Source organism: Merops nubicus, unplaced genomic scaffold (genome assembly GCF_000691845.1).
Source record: "Merops nubicus isolate BGI_N331 unplaced genomic scaffold, ASM69184v1 scaffold2641, whole genome shotgun sequence".
NCBI classification, from domain to species: Eukaryota; Metazoa; Chordata; class Aves; order Coraciiformes; family Meropidae; genus Merops; species Merops nubicus.
Genome location: NW_008586030.1, coordinates 53,771 through 68,904, shown reverse-complemented (window position 1 = coordinate 68,904; position 15,134 = coordinate 53,771). Strand labels below are relative to the sequence as shown.

General features: G+C 38.7%; 1 protein-coding gene across 1 annotated transcript in view; it reads left to right on the top strand.

Annotated features, from left to right (window-relative positions):
• Positions 1-3: 3 nt before the first annotated feature.
• The window catches only part of USP38 (ubiquitin specific peptidase 38), a gene marked incomplete at its 5' end in the record, with an annotated part of 18,664 nt that continues 3,533 nt past the window's right edge, over positions 4-15,134 (top strand). The window contains 9 exons of the mRNA XM_008948503.1: positions 4-172; positions 1,064-1,199; positions 5,558-5,687; positions 5,937-6,038; positions 8,312-8,470; positions 9,534-9,727; positions 10,278-10,371; positions 10,955-11,061; positions 12,216-13,566. Coding sequence (XP_008946751.1) covers positions 4-172; positions 1,064-1,199; positions 5,558-5,687; positions 5,937-6,038; positions 8,312-8,470; positions 9,534-9,727; positions 10,278-10,371; positions 10,955-11,061; positions 12,216-13,566 — 2,442 coding nt within the window. The remainder of the gene's footprint in view (positions 173-1,063; positions 1,200-5,557; positions 5,688-5,936; positions 6,039-8,311; positions 8,471-9,533; positions 9,728-10,277; positions 10,372-10,954; positions 11,062-12,215; positions 13,567-15,134) is intronic.

Below are 15,134 nucleotides of genomic sequence, written 5' to 3'. Positions count from 1 at the left end.
CTGGTGCGCAGCATCGCCCACTTCCAGAGCCAGGGCAGCCGGGAGGCCGAGCTGCGCCTCTACGTCTCGCAGGTGACGCAGGTCAGCGGGTTGCTGCGCAGCGTCTGGAAGGCCGAGCCCGACACGCTGCTGCCCTCCCTGCAGGAGCTCTTCGCCGTCATCTCCGCCGCCGGTGAGCGCCGCCGCCGCCCCCCGGGAGGGAGGGAGGGGTGCGGGGTAGCCTGGCGCTGGAGGAGCTTTGCCGGCGGAAAGGGAAAGCCCTGCCCCTAGCATCGGGACCTGGGCAGGCGTTGCCTTGGAACCCTTGCTTCAGCGCCCGCATACCAGAGCGCGACTTTTCGGCCGTCCAGAAAGCAAAACCTCCTCCCGTCCCCCGCCAAAGTAGAGCTAGAGGGGAAATGGGGATTCGCTTAGCTGCAGAGTAGCATGGATTTTTAAAAAAACTCCTGTGGCAATGCTTTAAATCATGTACTGGAGCAGAGTTTTGGATCTACTCTTAAGAAAAACTGAAACTCTCAGTATCAAACACTGCTTTTCCTCCTTGCTCCCTCCAGAGCAATGCCTTGGGTCTCCAAACTGTTCAGTCTGCAAAACTTGGGTATATTGAAGGAATATATGTAACATAATGCAGTACTTGGGTGTCATAGGAAAGATTCACTGCCTGAGTAATGTAGATCCAATTGTAAGCAGGTCCATTCTGACCGCAAAAATCTATGAAGTGCTGTAATGGCTCACGTTAGAAAGTGCCTTTGCTGGTCAGGCACCAAAAAGACAAACCACTTCTTAGTTCTGTTGAGGTTGAAGGAGTAAACTTGCAGATGGTCACTTCCTTGCATGGACATCAGGTGAACAGAGGAGAACATTCAGTGCTGTTCATTGTCCTTAATCTGTTCAAACTTTAAAGCTTTGGGTTGTGATGATAGAATGTTAGATGTAGGATACACTCTGTCTCAAAACTTTACAACTCTAGTGAAGTTGTAGGATTGAAGATAAAGCACTTTTTTTTTTTTCTCTGGGGTTTTCTTCTTAGTTTCTAACCTTGTGTCATTTTCAACTGTTGCAGACACTTCATTCGAGCCTTCTGTTGCCCTGGCAAGTCTGGTGCAGCACATACCATTACAGATGATTACAGTGCTCATCAGGAGCCTCACTACAGACCCAAATGTGAAGGATGCAAGTATGACTCAAGCTCTGTGCAGGTACTCCCTTTCATTGTAAAGGGGGGGAAGGGTCCCTTTTGTTTACTCCTGACATCTTAACCATAAACATCTTGTGCTTAAATGTCCCACCTTATAGGAGATGGGATTAAAAGGCAACTTCACAGGTTTATAGTCAGGCTGAGAAAGAAGCCCTTGTTTTCACAAGTTTTTCACAAGTTCAACCTTTCTGCTTTTCCAGGGAGCAGAGTGGTTCTCTGACATGATTGTCTTACCCATCATCTTTTCCTCTGAAGAAAGAACTCAGTTACAAATTAGTTTTACTATTTAACTTTGATTTTTTTTTTTCTGCTTAGATAACTTCATGACTTTTTAGTAGGAGTCATAGGGGACAGCCTCTATTTCCATCTTCACTCAAGCTTCTAGGAGTTTCCTTGAATGTTCTTGTTATAATAGAAGAATAGGAAAGAATTTTAAAATAATTGCATATTATGCTTCTTGTCATAATCTAAGCATGAGTAAACACTGAGATTAGTAGCACTGTTAACAGACTGTGAATTCAGATTGCAATCTTGGTTAGTACCTTCAGATATGTGAATAATAGTGATGCAGAAAGATCACAGTGGGAGAAAGATGAAGACCTTGAAGTTCTTTGAATTATTTTTTTAAAAGTCTATAGAAGTAGTTGTTATTGAGCACTGAAGGGCAGAAAAATGAGTAGAACAGTTAAACAGGAGACTGTTAGTAATCTATATTGTTTAAAAAAAAACTTTCTAAAAGCTTTTCAACTAAAAATTTTAATGTCTGCTGGATTGTTTTTTAACTGCATCCATTAGAGTGTAGTGTAATAGCCATTCATGTAGTACAGCACTTGGATATCTTGGTGAAATACTGGAGTTGTTTTCACACTGAAAACATTCCTTGTATTTACATTCCAAATTCAACACAATTAACAAGAAGCAGCAGCATTAATATTGTAATTTGAGGTAAGACATACTTTTTAGGGGCAGGAGAGATTTTAAGGTAGCTATGTGCCACATCTAAAATTCAAAGCTGAGAAATTCAGGAGGATTTGTGCATGCTGATCATTTGCCAGTAATGTGATTAGTTGTTGTCTTAGTGCAATTTGACATTTCTGTTGTATCCCCTGCTTCAACACCAAGTGATTGTGTAGCTGTAGCTCTAGAATGGCTTCTCTATAGACCTCTGTGTAGGGGAGTAGTGCAGTGCTGACCTTTGGGTATAATAGGAGAAGCTATTATCAGATAAGTGCTTTTTCTTAGTACTAGCTGAGTGTTGGGGTTTTTCCTCTTGTTTTAAAAAGGGCAGTGCAATCTTACTTGCCTTGTTCATTCTTTGAAGTAGTACTTGATTTTAAGAGCCTCTAGTTCTGTTCATGGAACTAACCTCATAGGTACCCTGTGTGATTTTTGTTTCTAGATGCTCTCATGGCAACACTGTAAGCAATTTCTTTCTCTACCTCTGGCAACCCTTTGTAGTAATTACTCTTTTCTGGCTTAGAGGAGTGATTCTGAAGAAGACAGTGCAGCTGGAATGTCTGGAGTGCCAAATGACAGTTGTTGTCATCAGGCTTTCAGCATTCCCAGGAGATGCAGAGGGTCTCCTGATGAGAGTTAGCAGAGCTTTGGTGACAGGAAATTAGACCTTGTTGTTCCCTTCCTGAGCATGACTTCCTTGACACTGCAGAGTCTGTCTAAAGTTGAACAGATTAGTAAATCTGTAATTAAGACTAATAAATTGAATCTATTCAATGAGGTGTTATATTGGGCACGGGCTAGTATCAGAAGAGGTGCTTGCTTTTTGGCATCATTGAGCTGTTCTTAATTGGCTGAGCTGTTCTTAATTGGCTCATCTGTCCCTTGAAACTTTACCTGAAGCATCAATGAGGAAAAGCAGAGAATTGTTGAATCTCTTCTGGGATATGTGGCCCTATTTGAAGGGTCTACTTCAGAGGTCTCAGAGGAAGCTGGCTGCCTATACTCAGTACCCTGAGGAGTATAATGGGGTTTTTTTGCACTATAGCCCAAATATCTTTAAGAGAAACTGAAAATTGGGATATAGAAACTCCAGTCATGACCAGGCCCTTTGCCCTCTTGGTAAAAATGTAAAATATTGTAAAAGATAAAAGTGTGTTGGTGTTTGGGGGTCCTTGGTAGTCTGAAAATCCTGTTTTGGTTTTGTTGGGTTTTTTTTGTTTTCTCTAATTTGAGAGATTTGTAGCAGCTGCCATATTTTTTGTCTGATGTGGGGAAGAAGATATTTTTTTGAAAGATGTTATTGCCTGAGGTTGCACAGATACATTATTTTTTTTCCTATCCAGAGGCACTAAAAATACTGGCACATTTATGGCTAGCAGACCTGTTCAATTCAGAGTCATGAGACAGAAGGGTCCTGTTGGGGCTTTTGAGGTTCTCTTAATCTGATCAAGTGCAAAAAAAAGTCCTGTGTTTTTATTTGTGATTAACACATCCCATATTAATATCTGCCTTTGTATTAAAAATGGATGGGAACAGAGCCAAGTAAATGTGATGCAGAGAGATTTAGTAACCCAAATGTCTAATGTTCCCCAGTTTTGATGCTTTTGAGGACAATCACAAGTATGTCTGCAAGCATACTTCTGTTTCCTCTTCTGGCTTTTGTTTCTGCTCTGAATTTTGTGTAATTTCAGAGCAATGATTATCATGTTGCCATGTTTTTTCCCATGCATTTTTTTGTGGTATCATGGAAGAAAACTCCTAAGATCTGTGCTTGATTTTTTTTAAGAGTCCTACTGATTCCTTGGTTTAGAGAAAACATTGAATGTTGTATGTGCAGATAGTACCTAAGTCTAAGACACATAAATTTTAGAATGTGTGTACTATACATTTTTCAGATCCAAGTTATAAACTCTTACATAAGTTTTAGGTTGTTGATGATAATACCTACACCAGAATGCATGTCTGGTGTTGCTAAAGACCATGGGTTTCCTTTTTAGTTTAGAACCTCAGGTCTGAAACCCTGATTTCAGTCTGTTCAGAGCTCTCTTAGTTTCCAGGCAGAACATGTAGAGGTTGATAGCTTTGCCTCAGGTGGATAATCCCTAACTGCCTGTTCACAGTGATAGTGACTCTTTATTAAACTAGTTACTTGTAACCTGTTCAGTTCTGTGCTAGAATTTAGCATCCTAGAATAATTAATCTTTGAGGAGCTTTTTTCAGCAAAGAAATACCCTTCTGACTTCCCATTTTCACTGAATTATTCTGAATCTTCTTAAGAATGTTATTCTTCATTATTATACCATGGAGTCCTTCTTGCATGGATGGAGTGAAGCCTTGGGAGGTCATCTGGTGCAATCCTGCTCGAGGCAGGGATGGCTTCCAGGTCAGACCTTCTTGCTCAGGGCCATATCTGGTGGAGTTAACAACTTTCTGCAAGGCTGGAGGTGCCTTGGCCTCACTGTGTAACTTGTTTCAATGTCTCATCACCCTCACCATGGAAAAATTTTTCCTTCCACCTAATTAGTGGTGCTCCATCTGGCTTGAAGAAGGGGATATTGTGGACAATTAAAATCCAAAATACTGCCCAGTAAAACCTCCAAAGACTAAATGTCATGTTTTAGCTGGCATTTATCATGTCTTCTGTGTCAGAGAACTGCTTCAACTAATTTGCCTCTCTGCCTGAAGTACCAGTCTAAGTGGGCTATTGATTTGAAAGGATAGGATGCCCTTTTTTTCCACTGCTGACATTTCACTGTATTTTCTAGGAACAGATAAATTCCCTTCACTTTTTCTGTTTTGTAGCTGTAGTGAAATCCTTCCTTTTGAGGCACATGTAGACCCCAGGCTGCTAATAGCTATTATAAGATCCTTCTCATACCTACTGCAATGTGTTTATAATGACTAGATTTTTACTTTTTTTTTAATTGAGTGTTTGAGTTGGCTTCCAGGACTGTAGTTTTAAGTTGAAGAGGCTTCCTTTTCAAATTTAAGCTTATTGTTGTTGGTTTTGGTCTGGTTTTGGGTAAAAAGTTTAGGAGGGGAAGTTCCTAGGTACAGGCACTTTTTCACCTGTAGTAGTAAGGTTTTACCCCAAAATGAAAATGTTAGCTTCATGCCTATCAAGCCAAGATTCCTCTTCTTAAGTAACAATAAGTGTATAAAATTAAAATATTATGTATATTAGGTATTTTGGGGGGCTTTTATTGTAGTGTATCAAATAGGTCATTAATTACAGAATTAAATGACTTGATCTAATCAAAATTGTTTTATGACTGGCCTAATGTTCTTGGATTGTTTCATGTGAGACTGTAAGTGTGTAACTAAGTAATATATAGAATCGTTTTGTTGAAAATTAGTGGCCTCCTGAGGTTTGTTTTGTTTTGTTTTTCATTAATCTTTCAGAATGATTGACTGGTTGTCCTGGCCTCTGGCTCAGCACGTGGAAACATGGGTGATTGCCCTGCTGAAGGGACTGGCTGCAGTCCAGAAATTCACCATCCTCATTGATGTCACTCTGCTGAAGATTGAATTGGTATGTTGGAAAAGAACCTTCAAAATTGCAGGAGAGGGAAGGGAATTTGTAACAGCTACACAACTGCTTAGCCTCTTTTGTATTGCAACAGATATTATAGTTCTGCCACAATGATGTAAATGTGTCTGCAGCTTTCAGTTGCCTGGAGTGCTTCCATCTGTTTCAGATGGTTGTGGATTTGGAGACCTGTTTACATTTTCCTGCAGTTTCACTTACTGGATTTACTGAAATCAATGTGGATTTTTTTAGGTCTTTAATCGACTTTGGTTTCCTCTAGTGAGGCCTGGTGCCCTTGCTGTCCTTTCCCACATGCTACTTAGTTTTCAGCATTCTCCAGAAGCTTTTCATTTGGTAAGTTACTAAAGAAATGGTTTTCAGTTCTTTGAAATGTCTTTCATGTGTGATTTCTAAAGTGGGTGTGAAGAGTAACAGAATTTACGTGCTTACATTTCCTCTTTGCTTCAAGGTTCCAGCATCAGATTTCTGTGGTGCACAGACCACTAGTCTTTTGAACTCCCAGGTTCAACCATTTCATGCTCATTTCCAGCTGCAAATTTTTCTTCTTGATATGCACATATTTCTGGCAGTAGTATCTGGGCACCACATTTTATCTTTGACCATAGACTTCTAGAAACTCATTTGATGTGGTGTGAAGTCCACTGATAAAGTTGGGCTGCAAATAAACTTTCTAGCATGACTATTTGGAGAAAATAGATAAGTAATTATCTGCTATGTATACCCTAGTCATGCTGGAATAGGTACAAGAGGCCAAATAATACCTCATTTTTCAGAATGCTGTGCTATGTGTGTTTTAATGCACATATGGCCAAACTGAAGGATACTGGTTTTAAAGTCTCTTCTTCAAAATGCAGTTCACCAGTTGAAGTGGTAGATACTAGGGGATGATGACTGCTCATAGGAGTACAGCATGATGTATAGTACCTTCCTTATTCTCATACTTGTTGTTTAGATTAAAGTTTAAATGAAATAAGAGTCTTTCAGACAACCATAGTAACAGGCTGGCAGTTTTTCTAAGATGTCCCCAAGGCTCTTAGGCCTGAAGGGGTCACAAACCCTTTGATCAGGGTCAGAATAATTACCTTATACCAGTTACACTCTTTTTCAGTGATAGAAATCTGAAGTTTCTCTCTCATCCCTCTGCTGCCCTAATCTTGGTCTAGGATAGAAATTTGGGTCACAAATGAAAAAGCCAAGTAGCCTTGAATATGCTCAAAACATAAATATTTCCTGTCATGCTTTTCTTTGCTTCTGAGAGACAAAACATTGAGAAAAATTTAAAATTTAAGAGGGCTTATTCTAGAATTGGGCATTTGCTCTAATAAGGAAAATTTCTACTATAGGCTATATGCAGTATAGCATAAACATCAAGATTTTGTGACCATTTTCCCTCCATTTTAGACAATCTTCTTCACTATCATTTTTTGAGCTACTGCTGTCATTTAGTATCCTGTCATATTCTGCACTTCAGCTGCTTGATTACTTTTTTAAAACAGATGATCTGAATGTAAGATGGTTAAATTCACATTTGATAAATACAAATGAATTTTTGCAGTGCATCTGAGTTAGCATTCTCCTCCTCTGTGGAGAAGAGTACAGTTTTTTCTCTGAGATGTAAAAAGAGTCTGTATACTTAGAGCTGATATTTGACAAAGTGGCAAATGAGTGTTTTGCACCTGGCCCCTTTGATGGTTTGAATTATATCAAATTTTGTAATTGGTATACTTTAAAATTATAGTAGTCTTATAATTCCTGTTTTCTATTATACATCTTTATGAACAAACAATTTGGAAGCTAATTTGTGATGAGAAATAATTCCATCCACTGCTTCCCCACCATCTGACAGAGGTGTCTTAAAATATTTTAGTTCACAGTGAGAAGTCCCTACTCTTTGGGACTGCATTGAAAGAACTTTCTACTTGATTTAAGACTAATATAAAAAAATCTCATGCATTTAAAACTACACACAGAGCTGCCCTGAAGAAGGGGAAGGAGGTTGGGTAAACATTTCTGCTTTATACCCAATTAGAAATAGTAATGAATCTGAACTAACCTTCAGTTAGTTTGCTGTATCTGTGCTAAGTTTTTTTTCTTGAGCTGCTGGCCAGTCCCTGTCTGGGTTTGAGCCTGGCTCCCTCACTAGGTGGAGCTGTGAGGCAGTTTTGGTCTGGTACACTGAAGTAGAGGGAATGTGTGCATTGGCTTTGGATCCCAAACATTAGAATTTGTTTAAAGAAAATTGAGAGGCTTGTTTTAAAAACTGTCTGTGAAGTTAGAACAGGATACTGCACTGTTAGTGGTGGCACAAAAGCAAAATGTTTGCTGTTAATACCCTTAATAAGAAGAGTACTTCAGACTCTTGACCATTAAAAGTCTCAGCATGCATTTTATAAGTTCATAAAGTTCCAAAACTTGATGTGAGCTAGAGAGTGTTGAATCATTAATTGTGCTGTTTGATAATTGCCATGGGTAAGAACAATAGATGTTTTTCAGGTCATTGTTTCACAACCACTTAAGAACAAAAGATCTATCATTTGGCATGTGTTAAAAAAAAAAAGGAAAGATGCAATTAATGCATGTTCTTGTGTGTTTGTTTTCCCATTCAGATTGTCCCACATGTGGTCAGTTTGGTTCATTCCTTCAAAAGAGATGGCTTACCTTCCAGCACAGCATTTCTGATGCAGCTGACAGAGCTGATACACTGTATGATGTATCATTATTCAGGATTTCCAGAGCTCTATGAACCCATTCTGGAAGCTATTAAGGTATATTAGGAATATTAAGAGGATGGAATGTTTTCATTTTGTTTTCCCAAATATGAAAGCTGTAATCCCACAGATCTAAATTCTTTACAACTTCCACTGGGAGGAAAGAGCTAGCTACTTAATCTAATGCCAGTTCTGACAGTGTTTGGAATATGCTAGAAAAATTATCCCAAGTGTCTGTGATGGGATTAAAGAAGGCTTTTAGAAAAGCCTGAAATGAGATCCTTTATTAAAAGTACAATCTGATTTCTAAAGCCTTGTGTAACTATTAATAATGATGTTTATTCTAGTAATTGTAACTCTTCAGAAGTTCAGAGCACTGATAGTATTAGTGAAGTAGGTCTGAGGAGTACCTGGCATGGTGTCAATCTTTGGTTAGCTCCAAAACACCATGATGAAGCACTATATCTTTATACTGCAATCAGTCTTGCATGTCTCTGTGGGTACAGGATCCTGGCCCATGCTGTTCCAAAGGAAATTTCAGCTTTTTCAGATAGATATGTATGCATTATGCACTTAAAAGAAGAAATCACTTTAAAAAAAAATCAATAAAACAATCCCAAATCAAAAAAAAATTGTGGAAAAAAAAAATACCAAACAAACAAAGCACCAGAACCCACTTGGGTGTTACTGCTTCATTTTATAGCAGTAGTATTGCAGTTAAATATTTAAAAAAAAAAATCAATTATATCTCAAGTATTCTGGATTTTCATTCATTCTTACATTTTGATTTGACAGAGCAGGAGTGTATTCCTAGCAGAACAGAAGATGCTTTAGGGCTATAAAGCTTGAAATTTGAGTGTTTTTGGTGGCAGAGAGGATGCTGTGAATATGCAGGTCAAAGGTGACCACCAACCTGTAATTCCTGCAGTTTGAGAGTTCAGTAAAGAAAACTTTAAAGAAGAGAGTTTGGGGTGGATTGTATCTTTTAGGCTATCAGGGATAGCAAGACTCTGGAGGAAAATACAGGAGAAAGTGAAGATATAAGACTGTTCAATGGCAGGACTTTTTATAAAAGCAAATACAAAAGCCTATTAAGTGTGTTTAAATGTTTTTCTTGTAGGATATGCCCAAACCCACTGAAGAGAAGATTAAGTTGATTCTCAGTCAGAGTGCCTGGACTTCTCAATCCAGTTCTTTGCCATCTTGTTTATCTAGACTTTCTGGAAAATCTGAAACTGGGAAGACAGGTCTAATTAATCTAGGAAATACTTGCTACATGAACAGTGTTATTCAGGCACTTTTTATGGCTACAGAGTAAGTCCTTTTTAACAGTTCTTTTCATTACAAATTAACTCTTGCAGTTGTTGCATTCTTACTTTTTACTGAATGTTAACATGTCTAGAATTCTCTCAGCTTGGTAGAGCTGAGTGGGTTTCTTTGCACACAGTTACCAATTGCTTTGTTCAAGTCCATTTCTGAGAAACTGCAATTTTAACCTTAAAAAAACCTGATCCTTCTGTCCAGTATCAAAAGACAAGTCTCTTTTTCCTCATTGTCCTTACTCCCTTCAATACTGTAAAAATTTATGGTGATGCTTCTGTTATCATGTGGAAGCTAATGGAAAAAAAAATAGTGTATTGCCCTTTCTTACATACTTAACACTGTAGAAAACCTATTTCTTTAACTGGTTATTTCCTACTGTTCAATAGTTTTGTATCTGCACTAGAGCAGAACCCAGATATTGAAGGGAAGCATTAAATGTTTTGCTTGCTTTCAAACTGAAGTAATTACCTGAGCTGGAATGACAATGTATGTTATTGTTAGAAACCTAGCAAGGAAACTAAGGTCTGACTTTATTTTTCAGTTTTAGAAGACATGTTTTATCTCTGAATCTAAACGGATGTAATTCATTAATGAGAAAATTACAGCATCTTTTTGCCTTTTTGGCCCATACCCAGGTATGTCAGTTGATTTCATGTGCTGTTTTTAAGCCTCTATCTATGTACCAAAATTCAAGAACAAACATGATGCCATGGGAGTCTTCTGGAATATATTAAAAATAGAAATAATGAATTTTGTTAAATGTTCAGGGTATTTTGTTGGTGCTAGAAAGACAATGGGCACTTCTGTTCTCTTTGATTAATAACAATAAACTTGTTTTGAAGGGAATGAGATTGGATCACCTTAGAAGTAAATTGGTACTTATGAAATACTGTTGTTTTTATGAAGAAATAAAACATTTTTAAGCTTGCCAGCAAGAATAGTAGCTGGTATTATACATAACATCAGGTTTACACTTGCTGCACATGTAATATTGGCATGCAGGATCCACTCCTTGAATTTTGTGGTCATCACCTCTAGTACAAAGATAAATGATGCTCTGTTGGTATGGTACACAAATGTTTAAGTCATTTCATCATGTTTCATAGAGTTCCTCTAGAATAATGTAGTCCAAAGCTGAGTGGTCAATATCAAAATAATATAACCAACTTTTCAAGTGATTCTTATGTAACCTTGTCTGTCCCTCTCTCACATGAACAGAGGGAGGCATATGCTCCCAGAATTTTCTTTGAGGCTTCCAGACCACCATGGTTCACCCCTCGATCCCAGCAGGATTGCTCAGAGTATCTCAGATTCCTGCTAGACAGGTACAGTTATTGTGCCATTAATGGGAATGAGTCTGCAGTCTTATCACAGAATGTTGAACTTGTGGGAGCAGTCCTGTAGCAGTTCCACTGCATGAGTGGGGACCAGGAATTTTGGGTCTTGTTCCTGGCTGTCTCTGGCTTTCTGTATTGTTTCTGAAACACTTTTCTTCATGGGTATAATCTGTGATCAAGTCTGGATACCATCTTGTATTCACCTCATTTAAAGCAGGTTATACTGTTAGTCATGTTCCATTTTCTTACAAACTTAAACTTGGGTGTTGTGAGTCATGGTCACGTTGTATAATTAATGTGGTTGCTGAAAGCAGTTTAGTTGTGCCTCTGAACTTTCATGTTGGTGGAGACAGCTGCATTTCTCACAGGTCAGAGAAGTCAGGGAGGGATGTACATGCATTTAAAACCAGCTTAACAAACAACCACATTTCACTGTGGCACAGAAAAAGAAAAAACAAACAAACAAAAACCCCAACAAAACAGCAGCAACCCAAAATATCTATATTTTATATTTATTAGTAGCCATTTTTAGTTTTGGATTGCTGAGATGTGGCTTAAGCAATACTGCTTTATGACACATTCCACTTCTGGGGAGGTTTACCTTGATAGGGAAGCAGTGTTCTCTCTCTTTTTTTTTTTTATTTTTTCTGTCTTGGGTTTCTTTTTTCATTTGGTTTTTCTTGCTGTAGCTTCTTAACTTTCTTGGCTACAAAATCCTGACCTTTTCTGTGGAAATAGTCTGGCACTTGATAAATAGCTACTTGTTCACTTACAAAATCTGACATACAGAACCAGTCAGCTGGAGAACTGATTTATTAAGATAGTGTAATGGTAAATAATAAAAACATTGTTAGGTTTTTTTTAGCACTTGCCAGTTTTCTCAGTATGTCCATTGTGTTCCCTTATATATAATGAAACCCACATTAAATGCATTTGTGCTTCTCTCATGCTGTGTCTTGGATAGTATTAACCTGTATTATTCAGCTTGCTTATTTAAAAAATAATAAACAGCTTTTTTAATTAAGACCCTTTTAGCCACTTGACCATCTGTATTTTTTAGCATAACTGAAAAAAAACCTGAAATGCTGCAGCAATATTTGTTTGGAAAATAGCACACTACTTGGATTTTTCTTTGTCTCCAGGCTGCATGAAGAGGAGAGAACCTTGAAAGCATTATCTTCAGTAAAGACTTCTGAAAGTATAATGAATGAAGAGTCCCAGACACAAGAACCTGTCCATAAAGCACAAGTATTTGCTGAAGCACCTTGTATTGGAAGTGAGGAGAGAACTCTGATAGAAAAGATGTTTGGAGGGAAACTGAAGACTACTATATGCTGTTTGAACTGCAAAAGTATGTCCCAAAAGGAAGAAGCTTTCACAGATCTCTCTCTAGCTTTCTGTCCTCCAGTTTCCTTGGAGAACCTTGGCCCAAAAAGTACAGAAAGTTCTGAAGTGAAAGATGACCACGTGGTGCAAACTAGTACTTCAGCAACTAGTCCTGCTGGAGAAACACCTCTCAGTCATTCAGAAGTAAATGGTGATTGTGACACAATAATGAAGGAAGGAACACTAAAAGATTTTTCTACTGAGCCAAACTCTGAGAACACAACAGATTCTGAACTCAACAAAGGTCAAGATCATAGGGATATGTCTCAGAGGCTGGTAGGCAAAACCACTCTGTCAGTTACAGACTTGCTGAACTATTTTTTGGCACCTGAGATCCTTAGTGGAGACAATAAGTACTATTGTGAAAAGTGTGCCTCTCTACAGAATGCTGAGAAAACTATGCAAATCATTGAGGAACCTGAATACCTCATTCTCACTCTCCTGAGATTTTCCTATGACCCAAAGTGTCACATAAGGCGCAAAATCTTGGAGAATGTGTCTCTGCCACTTGTTTTGGAACTGCCAGTCAAAAGAGCAACATCCCCTCTAGCTGTAGTTTCGGGAGGTTGGTCTGTTGGTGTTGAGATTTCTGATATTGGAGAAAATCTGGCTAAAAAACTGAAGCCCTCAGGTGCTGATGAAGTGACCTGCCCACAACTGGTGCCCTACGTCTTGAGCTCGGTGGTGGTGCACTCGGGTGTATCCTCTGAAAGTGGACATTATTACTCCTATGCTAGAAATGTTACTGGGTCAGGGCCTTCAGGCCTCTGCAGCCAGTCTACAGCTCTGTCTTTAGTTTCTCCTCAGGATAAGCTGTTGACAGAGGAGAGTCCTTGTACTGTTGTAGAAAATGAGCTGGACACTGAGATGCCAAAAGAATGGTTTCTGTTCAACGACAGCAGAGTGACGTTTACCTCATTTCAGTCAGTCCAGAAAATTACCAGTAGATTTCCAAAGGACACTGCTTATGTTCTGTTTTACAAAAAACAAAACAGCACCTGTGGCTTCAACTCCAATTTGGCAAATGGACTCTGGGTAAATGGAGACCCTCCCCTACAAAAAGACCTCATGGATGCAATTACAAAAGACAACAAACTGTACTTGCAGGTAAGGTGGAAATGGTATGTGAAGAGTGTTATCCTTAAAACTCACAAAAGACAGTCTAAAAAAGTTAACTTTCAAATATTATGGTATATTAACCTTATAAATCATCAGTCTCACTTCCATCTTGATGTTGCCAGACAGCTTTCATAGTCAGGTGGTCAGCAATAGTGGCTTAAACTCATTTCAGATTAGATTTTTACTGGAAGTGCTTTCACAGGTTGTTTAACCAGTTGTAATTCATGCAGGAGATGCTTTTCAAATGGTTCTAATTTTTATTGCCTTTATATTCTAGCTACTCTTATTACTTTAAAACTTCTTAGTGTTCTTACTAGCACGTTTTCATTTGGAGTCAAATTTTATTTATACAGCTGTGCTTACCTAAATGCTAAAACCACTAAAATGAAGACCAAGTACTAGTGACAAGATTCTGCTTTCTCTTTGCTGCTTGTTGTGCCTCCCTCTGTGGGACCAGCACTGCCAGCCACACGTTCCCTGAGCTCCAAGAGCTTCACCTAGCTGTAGTTGCCTCTTTGATTGCTGTTAGAAAAAAAAACCACACTGTTTTCTGCATTTCAATATGGTTTGCTTTGAGTGTTGCTGCTATGTTTGGATGGTGTAACAGTAAAAGTGTTTTACTATGTGCTCTTTGAGTGGGTTAAGCTGTTCCTGTAAGTTCCAGGCCTACTAAAATTAGAATAGCTAGGTAAATTCAAGTTGGAAAAGAACAGCTAAATCTCACTGTGGAAAATCTGTTACACTAGCTGCAGGTATTTTACAAACAAATAAGAGAACTGAGAGTTTAAATGGCAACTTTGCTGCTGTTTTCAGACTGTGCTTAAAGCATTTGTGTCCTAACCATCTTTTTTTATATGCCAGCTGTCCTCTTGGCTGTACAAGGTAGAACAAAACAGGCTTCTTTAGCAGCTTTATCAGATTATAGAAGCATAGAATGGTTTGGGTTGGAAGGAACCTTTAGTGGTCATCTAGTCCAAACCCCCCTGCAGTAAGCAGGGACATCTTTGTCTAGAACAGATTGCTCAGAGCCCCATCCACCCTGACCTGGAATGTTTCCATGGATGGGGCATCCACCACCTCTCTGGGCAGCCTGTAGAAATTCTGACCTTGACAACACCTTTGGTGCAGATGAGCAGACATGTACATCATCCATTGAGTGGCCTTCTGCATCCAGAGCCTCATACCTGTTGTACAGAGGCACCTGGGAAGGTGAGGTAGGCAAGGAAGGGGTTCACCTGCTACCCTGAGCACAAACTTGCCTCCAAGATAACATCATCCCTTCAGTCAGAATTGTTGTGACTTCCAGTGATGCAAGAGTGCTTTCATTGTGAAATGTCAAACTCAAAACCACATCATTGTTTATTTTAGGTATATAATCATATCTTCATTTAGGTAATCAAGTAATAGGCAAAAATCCTTTTCAAGAACACAGCCTGAAGAAAAGTAGTATAACTACTACAGTGCTATCTTAACCTTTTTTATATAAAGCCAAACTTTTAAAGGAGGAGCAGAGTCATTCACCTAGAATATAAATCCTAGTAGCTTCTTACTGGCAT